Source organism: Artibeus jamaicensis, unplaced genomic scaffold (assembly GCF_021234435.1).
Source record: "Artibeus jamaicensis isolate MK-2021 breed Jamaican fruit bat unplaced genomic scaffold, CSHL_Jam_final scaffold_1964, whole genome shotgun sequence".
In the NCBI taxonomy this organism is placed as follows: Eukaryota; Metazoa; Chordata; class Mammalia; order Chiroptera; family Phyllostomidae; genus Artibeus; species Artibeus jamaicensis.
In genome coordinates this window covers 72,902,522-72,915,179 of record NW_026522030.1, presented here as the reverse complement: position 1 = coordinate 72,915,179, position 12,658 = coordinate 72,902,522, and the positions used below count along the sequence as shown (strand labels likewise).

The 12,658-nt window shown below is 45.0% G+C and overlaps 1 protein-coding gene across 1 annotated transcript; it reads left to right on the top strand.

The window, feature by feature from the left end:
• Window positions 1-1,392: 1,392 nt before the first annotated feature.
• On the top strand, window positions 1,393-11,471 carry PRSS47P (Putative serine protease 47). Its single transcript, XM_053656423.1, has 5 exons — window positions 1,393-1,415; window positions 3,096-3,278; window positions 4,687-4,983; window positions 7,216-7,360; window positions 11,154-11,471. The coding sequence occupies exons 1-5, from the start codon at window positions 1,393-1,395 to the stop codon at window positions 11,469-11,471; spliced, it is 966 nt and encodes a 321-aa protein (XP_053512398.1).
• Window positions 11,472-12,658: the final 1,187 nt, after the last annotated feature.

The window sequence follows — 12,658 nt, the reverse complement described above, 5'->3', positions numbered from 1 at the left end:
CCAGGAAGTCCGGGAGGCTGAGAGTCCCAAACAAGTTGGACCCAAGGAAGCACACACCAAGGCACATCATAAATACATTATCCAAGATTCAAGGTAAGGAGAGAATTTTAAAAACAGCAAGAAAAAAGGAGACAGTTACCTACAAAGAAGTTTCCATAAAACTAGCAGCTGATTTCTCAAAACAGACCTTACAGACAAGAAGAGGTTCAAAAGAAGTCTTCCAAGTCATGAAAGGCAAGGACCTACATTCAAGATTACTCTATCTAGCAAAGCTATCATTTAGATTGGAAGGGTAAATAAAGTTCTTCCTAGATAAGGTCAAATTAGAGGAGTTCATAATCACCAAGCCCTTATTATATAAAATGTTAAAGGGACTTATCTAAGAAAAAGAATATCAAAACTATGAACAGTAAAATGACAAACTTACAACTATAAACAACCAAACCTAAAAAACAACAACAACTAAGCAAACAGCTAGAACAGGAACAGAATCACATAAATGGAGATCACTTAGAGGGTTATCAATGAGAAATGGAGGGGAGAATGGGGGGAAATGTACAGGGAATAAGAAGCATAAATAGTAGGCACAAAATAGACAGGGGGAGGATAAGCATAGTAAAGGAAATGTAGAAGCTAAAGAACTTATATGTACGGCCCATGGATATGAACTAAGGTTGGGGAGGGGGTGGGAAATACAGGTGGGAGAGGGTATAAAGTGGAGGGAAATAAAGGGGGGAATGGGACAACTATAATATCATAATCAATAAAATATATATTTTTAAATGCAACCAATTTCTGAATTTTAATTTTGTATACTGCTACTTGATTCAATAGTTTTTGGTGGAATATTTAGGGTTCTCTCCACATAGTATTACCTCACCTGCAAATGATTAGTGTTTTACTTCTTCCTTTCCAATTTTGATGCCCTTTAGTTCTTTTTCTTGTTTGATTGCTGTTGCTTGAACTTCCACTTTTATGTTGAATAAACGTGGTGAGAGAGGACATCCTTGTCTTGTTTCTGATCTCCAGGAAAATTCTTTTTGTTTTTCACTGTTGACTATGATGTTAGCTGTGTATTTGTCACATATGGCCCTTTCTATATTGAGGTATGTTTTCTGTATTCTAACTCTTTCTAACATATGCAGATGCTGGGTTTTGTCAAATGCTTTTTCTGAACCTATTGATATGTTCATACAATTTTTATCCTTTATTTTGTTTATGTGTTGTATCACATTAGTTGATTTGCATATAGTTAACCCAGGAATACATCTTACTTGGTCATACTATATGATCTTTTTGATTTATTGCTGAATCCAGTTTACTAATATTTTGTTGAGATTTTTTGCATCTGTGTTTATCAGGAATATTGGCTTACAATTTTCTCTTTTCGCAATGTCTTTGGTTTGGGATTCAAGGTAATTCTGGCCAAGGTAATTATTGTAAAATGAGGTTGGGAGCCTTCTTGCCTCTTGAAATTTTGTAATTGTTGAGAAAGATAAGTGTTAATTCCTCTTTGAATGTTTGATAAAATTTACCAGTGAAGCCATCTGGTTGAGAATTATGTTTGTTTGTATTTTTTAATTATTATTTTGATTCATCACTTCAGATATTCTGTTTCTTCTTGATTCAATCTTGGAAGATTGTAGGTTTCTAGGAATTTATTCATTTCTTCTGGATTGTCCAAAGTGTTGGCCTATAATTGTTTATAGTATGTTCTTAAAATCCTTTGTATTTCTGTCGTGTCATTTGTCACTTCTTCTTCATTTCTGATTTTTTTTGGTCCTCTCTCTATTGCTTTTTTTATGAGTCTGGTTTAAAGCTTTGTCAATTTTGGTTGTCTTTTCAGAGAACCAGTTCTTAGTTTCATTGATGTTTTGTATTTTTTTAAAGTCTGTTTTATTTATTTATGCTCTGACTTATTATTTTCTTCCTTCTACTCATGTTGAACTTTGTTGTTCTTATTCTAGTTTCTTTAGGTGTAAAGTTAGATTGTTTATTTTACCTTTTTCTTGTTTCCTGAGGTAGACCCACGTTGCTATGAATTTCTTTCTTACAACTGCTTTTGCTGTGTCTCATATACTTTGGGTCATTGTGTTTTCACTTTTTTTTGTGTCAAGTTATCTTTTGATTTCTTTCTTGATCTCATTTTTAACCCATACACTGTTTAGTAATATTTTATTTAGCCTCCATGTGTTTATTTTTCAATTTTCTTCTTATAATTACTTTGTAGTTTTATACCCTTGTGGTTGGAGAAGGTGCTTGATATAATTTAAATCTTTTTAAATTCATTCAGACTCTTTTTGTGGTCTACCTATAAGATATTACATGTGTGCTTGAAAATAATATATATTCTGCTGCTTTGTATTGAAATTGCCCCAAAATATCAATTAAAGGGATATGGTCTAATGTGTCATTTAAAGCTGCTCTTTCCTTGTTGATTTTCTGTCTGGATAATGTATCCATTGGTATCAGTGGGTGTTAAATTCCCCTGGAATTTCAGTATTACTGGCAATCTCCTACTTTATATCTCTCAGTATTTGTTTTATAAATTTAGGAGCTCCACTGGTACCACCCCTCTTCTTTTAGAAATGTAGAATCTTGAGTCAAACATGGGGAGCAAATTTCCCCAAGTCACATAGCACCAGACTTCTACCTGTGAACCTGTCTGCCTAAGATACTGGAGTAAGGTGGTAGGGCAGATACTTAGAAGTCACAATCTTAAGCAAGGCACATTGTTACTCTCTGAGGCCTTTAGTTCTTTGATCTTCAGAGTAGGCGTAGCATGTGCTGTTGAGGAAAATAATGCCTTTGATGTGCCCAGCCTTTGGAAGACCCACTCAAGGATATTTGTCTTCTAGGAGATACTATTGTGAGTTCCTGTGGCCACCCTTGTTTCCTCTTGCCCCACCCTATGGGACTTGCTCAGTTATGCTCTGCTGTCCAGTCTTTGGCAGCAGCCAGTGAAGTCAAAGTCTAGGTAGTCCTATGATTTTGGCCAAGCCACTTGAACTTTGGTTTTCCTTTCCCCATCTATGAGGTGGAGAAGGGCCTCCCTGGTAGTGGCATTTGGGATACAGCTGATGTCTCTAACATAGGCCAGGGGTTGTCTCCACAGTGTGTGGGAAGCCCAAGGTGATGGGGAAGATCTATGGTGGCCAGGATGTGGTGGCTGGCCAGTGGCCATGGCAGGCCAGCCTGCTCTACCGAAACTTGCACATCTGCGGAGCTGTCCTCATCAACTCCTTCTGGCTGGTTTCCACTGCCCACTGCTTTCTCAAGTGAGTCCTCCTCCCTGGGGCTCCAGAAGATGGGCTGGTAGGGGAGGAAGATGCAGGGAAAGAGGAAAAAAGGGGTAATGAGTGTACCATGTCAGCTCCTCTGGGCTTTGCTCTAAAGCAGCCCATGGCCTTCAAACACATGTCATTCCCTCCTTCAACCTGCATCCCCTCAACCTGGAAATCTTTTCTCCACTCTCCTGCCCATATCCTCCTCATCCTTCATCCTAGCCTCCGTGCCTGTCCCCCAGGATATAGGCAGTGTCCATACAAGCTGCCATGCACTGGCTCTTTGCCACCTCAGACCACAGCTTCTCCTTAGTGTCCTCATATTCCTGAGTGTCAGAATACAGGTAGGCACCTGGGGCTGCAATGACAGGCAGAAACTGAGCAATTCTCATCACTTCAGCAACACTGCATGCTTGGGAGAAGATGTGGTTCAAGGCTGTGTGGGTGACCCTAGAGACTGACATGGCTACTTGGGAGTCTTAACTCCTTCAGCTCCTCCAGGGCTGGCTCAATGTCTAACTTCTGAATAGGCAAGGAATAAGCCCAAGGAAGAAGAGACATCACAGCCTTGGTCAGGCTGTTGGGGTTCATGTAGCAACTGGCTTTGAAAGTCCAGAGTCCTGTTGGCACCTTCTCTGTGCCACACTTCATGTGAGCCCCTCTGTGGCATAGGGATTGGCAAGACCCTACTTTGCTATGCTTCCATTCTGTCAGGAAAAAAAGTCCAACATGAAGTGAGAAGGGCCAACCCCACAGGAGAAGGAGGGAGGTATGGAAATATAGTTGGTATGGAGCAGAAAGGGCTTGCCCAAAAAGAAGAGTTTTGGGTCTGGGAAGTAAAGGGAAAGGCTTTCCAGGTGGATGAGCCATGCAAATAGTCAGGAAGGTGGGAATTTTTATCACACATGTTCAGAGATCAAGGTGAGGTTTTGTTTCCTGCACTCATTTGCTCATTGAACACATCTTTCGTGAATGCTTATAACCAAGCTAATAAGCAGCCCTTGAGCAAGAAGGTGTTTGAAGAAAGGAGAGGCAGGAGAAGTGTTGGAACCATGTGGCAGGAGCCTTAGGAAGGGTCCAGTTAAAGCTTAGGGATGTACACCTCCTCTTGTGTACAATCCAGAGACCCTTATGTGATGGCCCCACCAAGGGCCCCTCTAGCATTAGGTATCTCTGTTCCTTTAATTCTAGGGTATGATGGGGAAGCTGTGTGTTCTGAGGTTGTGAGTGGACCATCATTTGGCCTAACTTCCCTGACAGTTAGAAAGGGAAGATAAAAGCTGCCTGCACCAGGAGGAGCAGGAAGCCCACAAGGGTGTGGACAGTTAGACAGGGATGCAGGGAGAGAGAGCTGGCCCAAACACTCAGAGATGATGCTGACGGTGGCCCTTTCTTCCTTCAGCAAATCCCATTTCCCAGAGGACTACCAGATTCTGTTGGGAACCACCCAGCTGTACCAGCACACTCAGCACACACAAAAGATGGCTGTGAACCGGATTATTATGCACCCAGACTTTGAGAAGTTCCACCCCTTTGGGAGTGACATAGCCATGTTGCAGCTGCACCTGCCTGTGAACTTCACCTCCTACATTAGTCCTGCCTGCCTCCCAATCCCTGGAGTGCAGCTGCCCAGTTACTCATCCTGCTGGATAACTGGTTGGGGGATGCTCAGCGAGGACAGTGAGGGGGTGTGGGAGAGGTGGGTGGGTGAGAGCAGGGAGGGGGAGTGAGGGGAGCAGTGGGGAGGGAGGGGCAGGAAGGAGGGAGGAATAACAGACTGAAAGGTTCCCATGCAAAGAGACCACTGGTCTTTGGCCCTTTATGCCTCATTTCCAGATGACTGGACCATTCTAAGTCTTAGTTCTGAAATGTGTGTGATTCTAAAGCATCAGAGTTCCCTAAGTTGAAGAGTGTGAAAGTCTGGGACTTTCACTTTTGAAATCAAGAATCTGGAGTCTTAGAGTCTTCATAGTTCCAAGGTTTTAATCATCCATGGATCTGAGATGACTTGATACTACTTACACGTCATGCTTGGGCCCTGGCCCATTCCAGGCCACTGCCAACACCCTGATTTCCCATTGCTAGAGAAGATGCTTGGGAAAAGTGAAAAGAAAACATATTTATGGCTTCTAACCTCTGAGCCTAAATGATCAAGTTAAAACCTCATTTTGGTAAATTGTCTACTTTATGGGCTTTTAGGTGAACTGAATAACACAGAAAAAACATTTGTTATTTTTTAGGTTGAAGGGAAAAATGTAGGTAAAGACTTATGGACAGGCGTGTTTACTAAAGAAAGGAGTGTTAATGGTTTGGAGAAGTTCTCATGGTATACAGGGAAGAAATATCATATATTTGTAATTATTCATAGGCTCATAGTTTGGTATGGTGTTTCTCAATAGAGGCGGTACAGGCATTTTGGACAGACCATGTCCTCATTGGGTGGGAGATGCCAGAATCTCTGGCCCTTGCCTACTAAGTTTCAGGAACTCCTCCTAATCATAGGATAACCAGGGCACCAACATATTTATTCTCTCTCTCTCTCTCTGTCACACACATATACACACATGCACACACACAGAAGCTGGTTCTTCCTTGAAGGCAGCGATAGCATCTTACTCATTTAAATATGACAGTCTGTGCCACAGGGCCTGGCACGTGGTAGGTACTTTACCACTGTCACCCTGGCTCAATAGAACATCATTTCTGTCCTGGACCTCTAGAATGGTCTCCCAGCTCCCACCCAGTGTTCTCTGCTTTAGTTTCCACACAGCTGTCTGTTTGAGTTAAAAGGAGTCATGCCACTTCCCCACTCAGTACCCTAAGTGCATTGCCATTTATGCTTAGTAAACAGTCCCAACTCTATACCTTAGCTATCAGCCCCTGCATGATGTTGGCCCCAATCCCTCTCTTTTATTTCCTACTGTATCCCTCATGCATGCTATTCCAGTTACCAGGTCTCTTTCCTGCCTTGAACATGCCAAGGTCATCCTCATCTTAGGGTCTGGTCCTTGACTCTCATCTCTGCTGATAATCTTTGCATGACTCATTTCTACATTACATTTACAACTCAGCTCCTCCTCTGAGGAGATTTACTTGATTGTGAGCTATAATAGACAATTCCTACTATCACATCTTCCTGTTTTATTTCCTTCACACTACTTATTAGACGTAAAATAATTATATTTACATTACTTACCCTATCTCCTCCAATGAAAAGATTCCCCTGTATCATTAGTGCCTAAAAGATGACCACCACAAAGATAGATAAATAGATGAATGGCTGGATGAAAGGACTGGGGGTGTAGGTGAGAGGATGGGTGAGTAGAAGGAAAATAGATGGGTGAGTGGGTGGATAAATGGCAGGCAGATAAATGGAGAGGGTAGATATATTGATAGATGTAGATGGAAATGGACAGGAGAGTAATAGAGGGATGGATGAAAAGGTGGTTGATGGAAAAATGGAGGGAAGGATGAGTGGAAAGTGGGGGTCTGAGCAAATATGGGTAGATGGATGGAGGAATTAATAGATGGGAAGGTGGGAAAGTTAATGATAGGCAAATGGAGAATGGATAGAATGGTTATGAAAAGTGTAAATGGGTTGATGAATGGTTGCTAGGCCCCAGTGAATGGCGTGTGTCCCTGGGATTTGCCCTTTTTTTGTGTGTGTGGAATAGAAGAGGTATAATCTAATGTTATGAGAGAGGTGGAGAATAGGAGGAGTTTGAAAATGTTTGAGAAACAGGGGATAAGCTAACTGAGGGTGGTAGAAGCCATGTCGAAAGCTCAATTGTGCTGAGAAAAGCCCATGTGTAGGGGCAGTGGTGAGCAGTAAGAGAGAGTGGGGTTCAGAGTAACCTGGCCTCCTCAGCTAGGCTACAGCACCCTTCATGGATCTTCTTATCCTCACAGAGCATCTACTCCCACCCTTCAGTCTCCAGGAGGGCAAGGTGAATCTTATCGAGAACAAGCTCTGTAATATGTTATATGAACAAAGACTTGGCAAAGGCAAGACCTACCCTGTGCATGAGGAGATGCTGTGTTCTGGGGACTTCTTGACTGGAAAAGCCATCTGCCAAGTGAGTGAGACCATTACTGTTCTTCCCTTGCCTGAGCTCAGGGCCTCAGTTTCCCCAGGGGGAGCCTGTGTTGCTTCTACTCCCTTTGTGAGACACCTAGGACTACCTGTTCCTTCCCTTTGCGTGTCTTTCCTAGGCTCAAACTCTCAGCAGTGTTCCCCAGGCTAGTCCCTTCCTAAGCCCATATCCCATGACTGTGTCTGCTGGAAGGACCCACAAACAGCATCTATTTTTAGGCATATTTTAAACTAAAAAAAAAAAAGATTTTATTTATTTATTTTTAGAAAGAGAAGAAGGGAGGGAGAAAAAGAAGGAGAAAAACATCAATGTGTGGTTGCCTCTCACATACCCTTAACTGAGGAACTGGCCTGCAACCCAGGCATGTGTCCTGATTGGGAATTGAAGTGATTACCCTTTGGTTCACAATCTGGCACTCAACACACTGAGCCACACCAGTCAGGGTATATTTTAAACTTTTGATTGAAGTATACATTCAAAAGAATATATAATTGAGAATGTAATTACTAAGTACATAGTTTAATGAATGTTCACATACTGCCACGTGTCACCAACTCCACAGATTCCCCATTAATGCCCCTTCCACTCACTAACACCCTAGGGAACCACTATCTTCACTTTTAACACCTTAGATTAGATTGTGAATTTTCTATAAGTGGACTTTATTTCTCTTGGCCATCATTTGTGGCTTTTTTATTGATTATGCTATTACAGTTGTCCTAATTTTTTCTCCTTTGCCCCACTCAACCCAGCACCCCCACTCCCTCAGGCAATCCAGACACCATTGTTCATGTCCATGGGTTATGCATAGGTTTTTTGGCTATTTCATCCCCTATACTGTACTTATCCCCATAACTATATACCTATTCCTACTTTTTTTCTTTAACATTTTATTTATTTTTAGAGAGAGGAAAGGGAGGAAGAAAGAGAGGGAGAGAAACATCAATGTGTAGTGCCTCTTATGCACCCCTTACTGGGGGCCTGGCCCACAACCCAGACATGTGCTTTGACTGGAAATTGAACCAGCGAACCTATGCTTCCCAGTCTGGCACTGAGTCCAGAGTGATCCTTTGCTTCCCAGCGACCCTTTGCTTCCCACAGCTCACTTTGCATGGGATATGTGAATGCTGATGTTTTTTCTGCCTTCTGAGAGCCCCCCTGGAGCCAGAAGGCTGTTGGAGCTTTTGCCATCTCTCCTAGACTGGCCCAGAATCCACTGTCATTTCAGCAACCACATAGTTCATCTACATGAATCACTGAGGCCTGGGGTGAACAAGAACCACTGCCCCAGCCAGGGACCAGGCCTTCCCCTGGCCTCAAACAGCTGGGAGTGTATATACTGTCAGGAAGGTCAAGGACACTCCAACTGGGGACCACTGAGGAGAAGAGCTGTGGCAATGCTGGTGCAACCTCACTGTCCCCATGTATGAGTTTCTTGAAGCTGTTGTGACAGATAAACAGAGTGGTTAAAACAACAGACATGTATTATTTTACATTTCTGGATGTTCAAAGTAAAAAATCAAGATATGGGAAGGGCATGTTTCCTTTGGAGCCTCTAGGGGAGAATGTTTCCTTGCTTTTACAGGCTTCTAGAGGCTGCCTACATTCCTTGGCTCTTGGTTCCTTCCTCTGTTCTTGAAAGGCATCACTCTAGCCTCTGCTTCTGTCATCCCATCACCTTCTCTGACTACGACCTTCCTCCCTCTTTCCTCATGGGGACTCTTGGGATTACACTGGACTCTCCCAGATGATCCATGATAATCTCCCTATTTCAAGATCCTCATCTTGAAACTGCAAACGGTCTTTTGCCACAAAAGGTAACAAAATCATAGGTTCCAGGGATGAGGATGTGCATTTTGCGGGGGTTGTCACTCTTTGACAGCCACAACATAAACCCTTTTCTCTCCTTCAAGCCACCCTTTCTAAACCCTCCCTGTCAGCTGAAAAGCTTGCTTCTTATTTCACCAAGAACACTGGAGCAGTCTGACCAGTGTCTGTTCATCATCACCCCCAGCCATAAGTCTCTGCATCTCTCCTGTGCCTCATGTCTAGCTGACCCCTCCTGGAGCACTGGGCACTCAGAGGATCTCCTGCTCCTTGTCCTCTGTTTCTCCCTTTCATGACTGCTGCGTAAACTCTCAGCAACAATCTCCTTCTGCTACTGCCCAGTTTTTCTGCCCCTCTTCCAAAAAGACTGCTCTGACAGCACTGAATCTCTCTGACCACTCCACCCAAGTGTGTCCCCACCATGCCACCAAAACCATGTGGCCAACATCCTCACCAGCTTCAGTCTTGCAGAGCAAGGTTGTCCTGAGTCTTTTGCGGGCTCAGCACATCAGGAGGTCTCCCTCCCATTTCTGGGGCCTCAAACTCCACAGCTGCTCCACTCTGCTCTTGGTCCCCTTCCCGGCCACCATGAAATGTTGGAGATCTAAGGGCTCCATGCTGAGCCTGCCCCCTTTTCTCTCTGTGCTTTTTGCCTGGTTGGTGTTGAAAGCTCAGATTTCACAGGTCCCATTGGCTCCTCCTTCAAAATATTATCCCAAGTCTGACTGTTCCTCAGCATCCTGGCCACTCCCTATCAGTAATCTCTCATCTCTCTCCTGTGACCACTTCCTGACTGGTCTTCCCTCTTTAATTCTTGCTCAGGACTGTCCATTCTCCACAGTGCACCAGAGTGAGCCACTTAGACAGGTCAGGTCACCCTTCACCCCCACCCCCTTAGTACAGTTTTCCATAAGGGGAAAACCCAAACCCCTAGCCATAAGTCCCTGTGACCACAGCCTCTCTGCTCCCCTTGTTCCCTGCATGGTCCCCTCACTGCTCTTCTTCCCCTCCACCTGTCGAGCCCCTCTGCTCCTGAATCAGAAAGGTAAGTTGTTTCCTGTTTGGAGTCTCAGCTCAGGAAAGCCTTATGCCATCACCATGAGATATCCTCCCTGACCCTATCCCTTCCATGGCTTTTTCCCACATGTCACATCTGACCATGGTGGGCTAATTAGCTTGTTTATAAAGCACAATGAGGGAGGGGCCTTGTCTTCTCACCTCTGTGCTTCCAAGTGTGGAAGCTGTCTTGGGTGTTCCCCATGAAGGTTGGATGGGTGGGTACCCTGCTTCTGTACCCCCCAAGGATGAGTCCCTCCATTTGGTCAATGAAGTAAGGGGACTTCCAACTTGGTGGTCCTTGCAAGATAGCATCTCAGGACTTCAGTTACCTCCAGGATCTTTCTGAGGATCCCTGCTCATTCCCCTAACAATGCAGGCTGCCTCCACCATGCTTCCACCTGGGCATTTTCTAAAGAACCTGAGAGCAAACCAAAGGCCTAAATAATTGTAAAAGGAAGAGGACCCAGGTGGGGATAGACTTCTGCAGCTCAGTGTGTGGCAGGAGATGGGGATCATTAGAGGCTTTTGATGGCCAGGTATTCTCACAGGCCAGCCCTCCTGAGCCTTGTCCATGTAGCTGTCCCCAAATGGCCTTGGGCATTGCTTTGCTCTGAGCCACTGGGCCCTCCCTGGGTACAGGGGGAGAGAGTGGGGTCTATGTACTGATAGATGTAGATCCAGGATCTTCCTGAGGGTCGATCAGAAGCTCTCTGAACTGTGATACCAGTGCCCACCAGGGTGACTTTGATGAGGTTTGCAGTGGGACGCTGGTATCTGGACTTTCACAGTGGGCCACAAGTATGGCCTGGATAGTAGAGACTTACAAGCCCCACCTGTCCACTTGGTGTGTCAGATTCTGTCTTCTCATTAACTCTTTTCTCTTACTTAGGGTGATTCTGGGAGCCCCCTCGTTTGTGATGTCTTCAATGCCTGGGTTCTAGTAGGGCTGGCCAGCTGGGGCTTGGACTGCCGGCACCCCATCTACCCCAGTGTGTTCACCAGTGTCACCTACTTCTCTGACTGGATCAATGAGATCCAGAGGCTCACACTTCCTCCTGATCCCACAGCTGCTCTTCCTCAGACCCCATTTCCACGCCAGCCTCTACAGGCTGCGGGCTCTTCCAGGCCTGGCATGGCTGTCATGCCTACACTGACTTGGCTCTCACTGCTGTCTGTGCTCAGGGTGCAATGGCAGGCCCTGCAGTGACCCACTGAGCCCCACTGATCCTGCTGTCTGCCTCAGTCCCTGATTTCCATGCCTCCCCTAACCCAGCCCCACCAGCTCTCAGAGGATCCTTCTCCTTGGCTTCCTTGTCCTTCAACTCCCACCCCCTTGCTCCAACCAAGCCTGAAAAACAAAGCAAAAGCAAATAAAAGATTCATTCACCTCCTGTATCCTAATACCCCGCTTCCCCTCTCGTACCTTAGTACTCATCCTTTCCCTTGGGGTCAGTCATTTGGCTCCTTGGGCAAGGGAACAGGGCCTGGAAAGGACACTGTCCCAAGAGAAAGGCAGGGATGGGACACTGAGTGGGGCAGCACAGGAGATGGGGAAAGAGCAGGGTGTCTTTACTCACAGACTCTTCTCCTGTTGTGTGGCACATGCAGGCCTTCAGAGGGAGCTTGTCAGTCAGTGTGGGCTGCTATAAACGAACACCACAGCCTGTTAAGCAACAGGAATTTAGAAGTTCAAGGTCAAGGTGAGGGCAAAGTTGGTTTCTCATGAGGCCTCTCTCCTTGACTTGTAGATGGCTATCTTCTCCCTATGTCCTTATATAATTCTCCCTTTGTATGTGTCTTTGTCCTAATGTCTTCTTCTTATAAGAACAACAATCATATTGGATTAGAGCCCACCCTAGTGACCTCATTTTAATTTAATTACCCTATATCCAAATACAGTCACATTCTGAGGTGCTGGGAGCTAGGACTCCAACAGATGGATTTTAGGAAACACAATTCAGCCCATAACTGGAAGTAAAACATTTTCCCAGATGTATGCAGTGCAGTGGAACAAAGGTCTTCCCAAAAGTAGAGAAGCATCTCTCCTGGGGTTTGTAGGGGGAAAAAACTGACTCCCAGTGGAGGTGGAAGGAAGTTCTAGGGCAACTGAGCTAGACTAGGGTCCATGACCCCAACCAGGAAGAAGAGGGCTCTGGCCTGTGGTATAGTGAGCTCTCAGATGGGGGGAGCAGTCTGGGAGCGTATATCAAGCAGACAGAGAAGGATAAATTCCAGACTGAGAGCTGAGGCTCAGGCCAACAGTCCCTAGACCTTTGCTTCTAGAGTTGACTCCCAGCACCCTCCCCACCTGTCCCCATATCCCCACTCTCCCAATATGAAGAGACTCAACACACTTTCCACTTCCATGGTGCCCAGCCCCATGTGAAAATGTTC

Coding starts and splice junctions, on each gene's coding strand:
- PRSS47P (XM_053656423.1), top strand. CDS start 1,393: ATGTCTTTGGTTTGGGATTCAAG. Junction 1,416..3,095: donor TCTTTGGTTTGGGATTCAAG/GTAATTCTGGCC, acceptor TCTCTAACATAG/GCCAGGGGTTGTCTCCACAG. Junction 3,279..4,686: donor ACTGCCCACTGCTTTCTCAA/GTGAGTCCTCCT, acceptor TTCTTCCTTCAG/CAAATCCCATTTCCCAGAGG.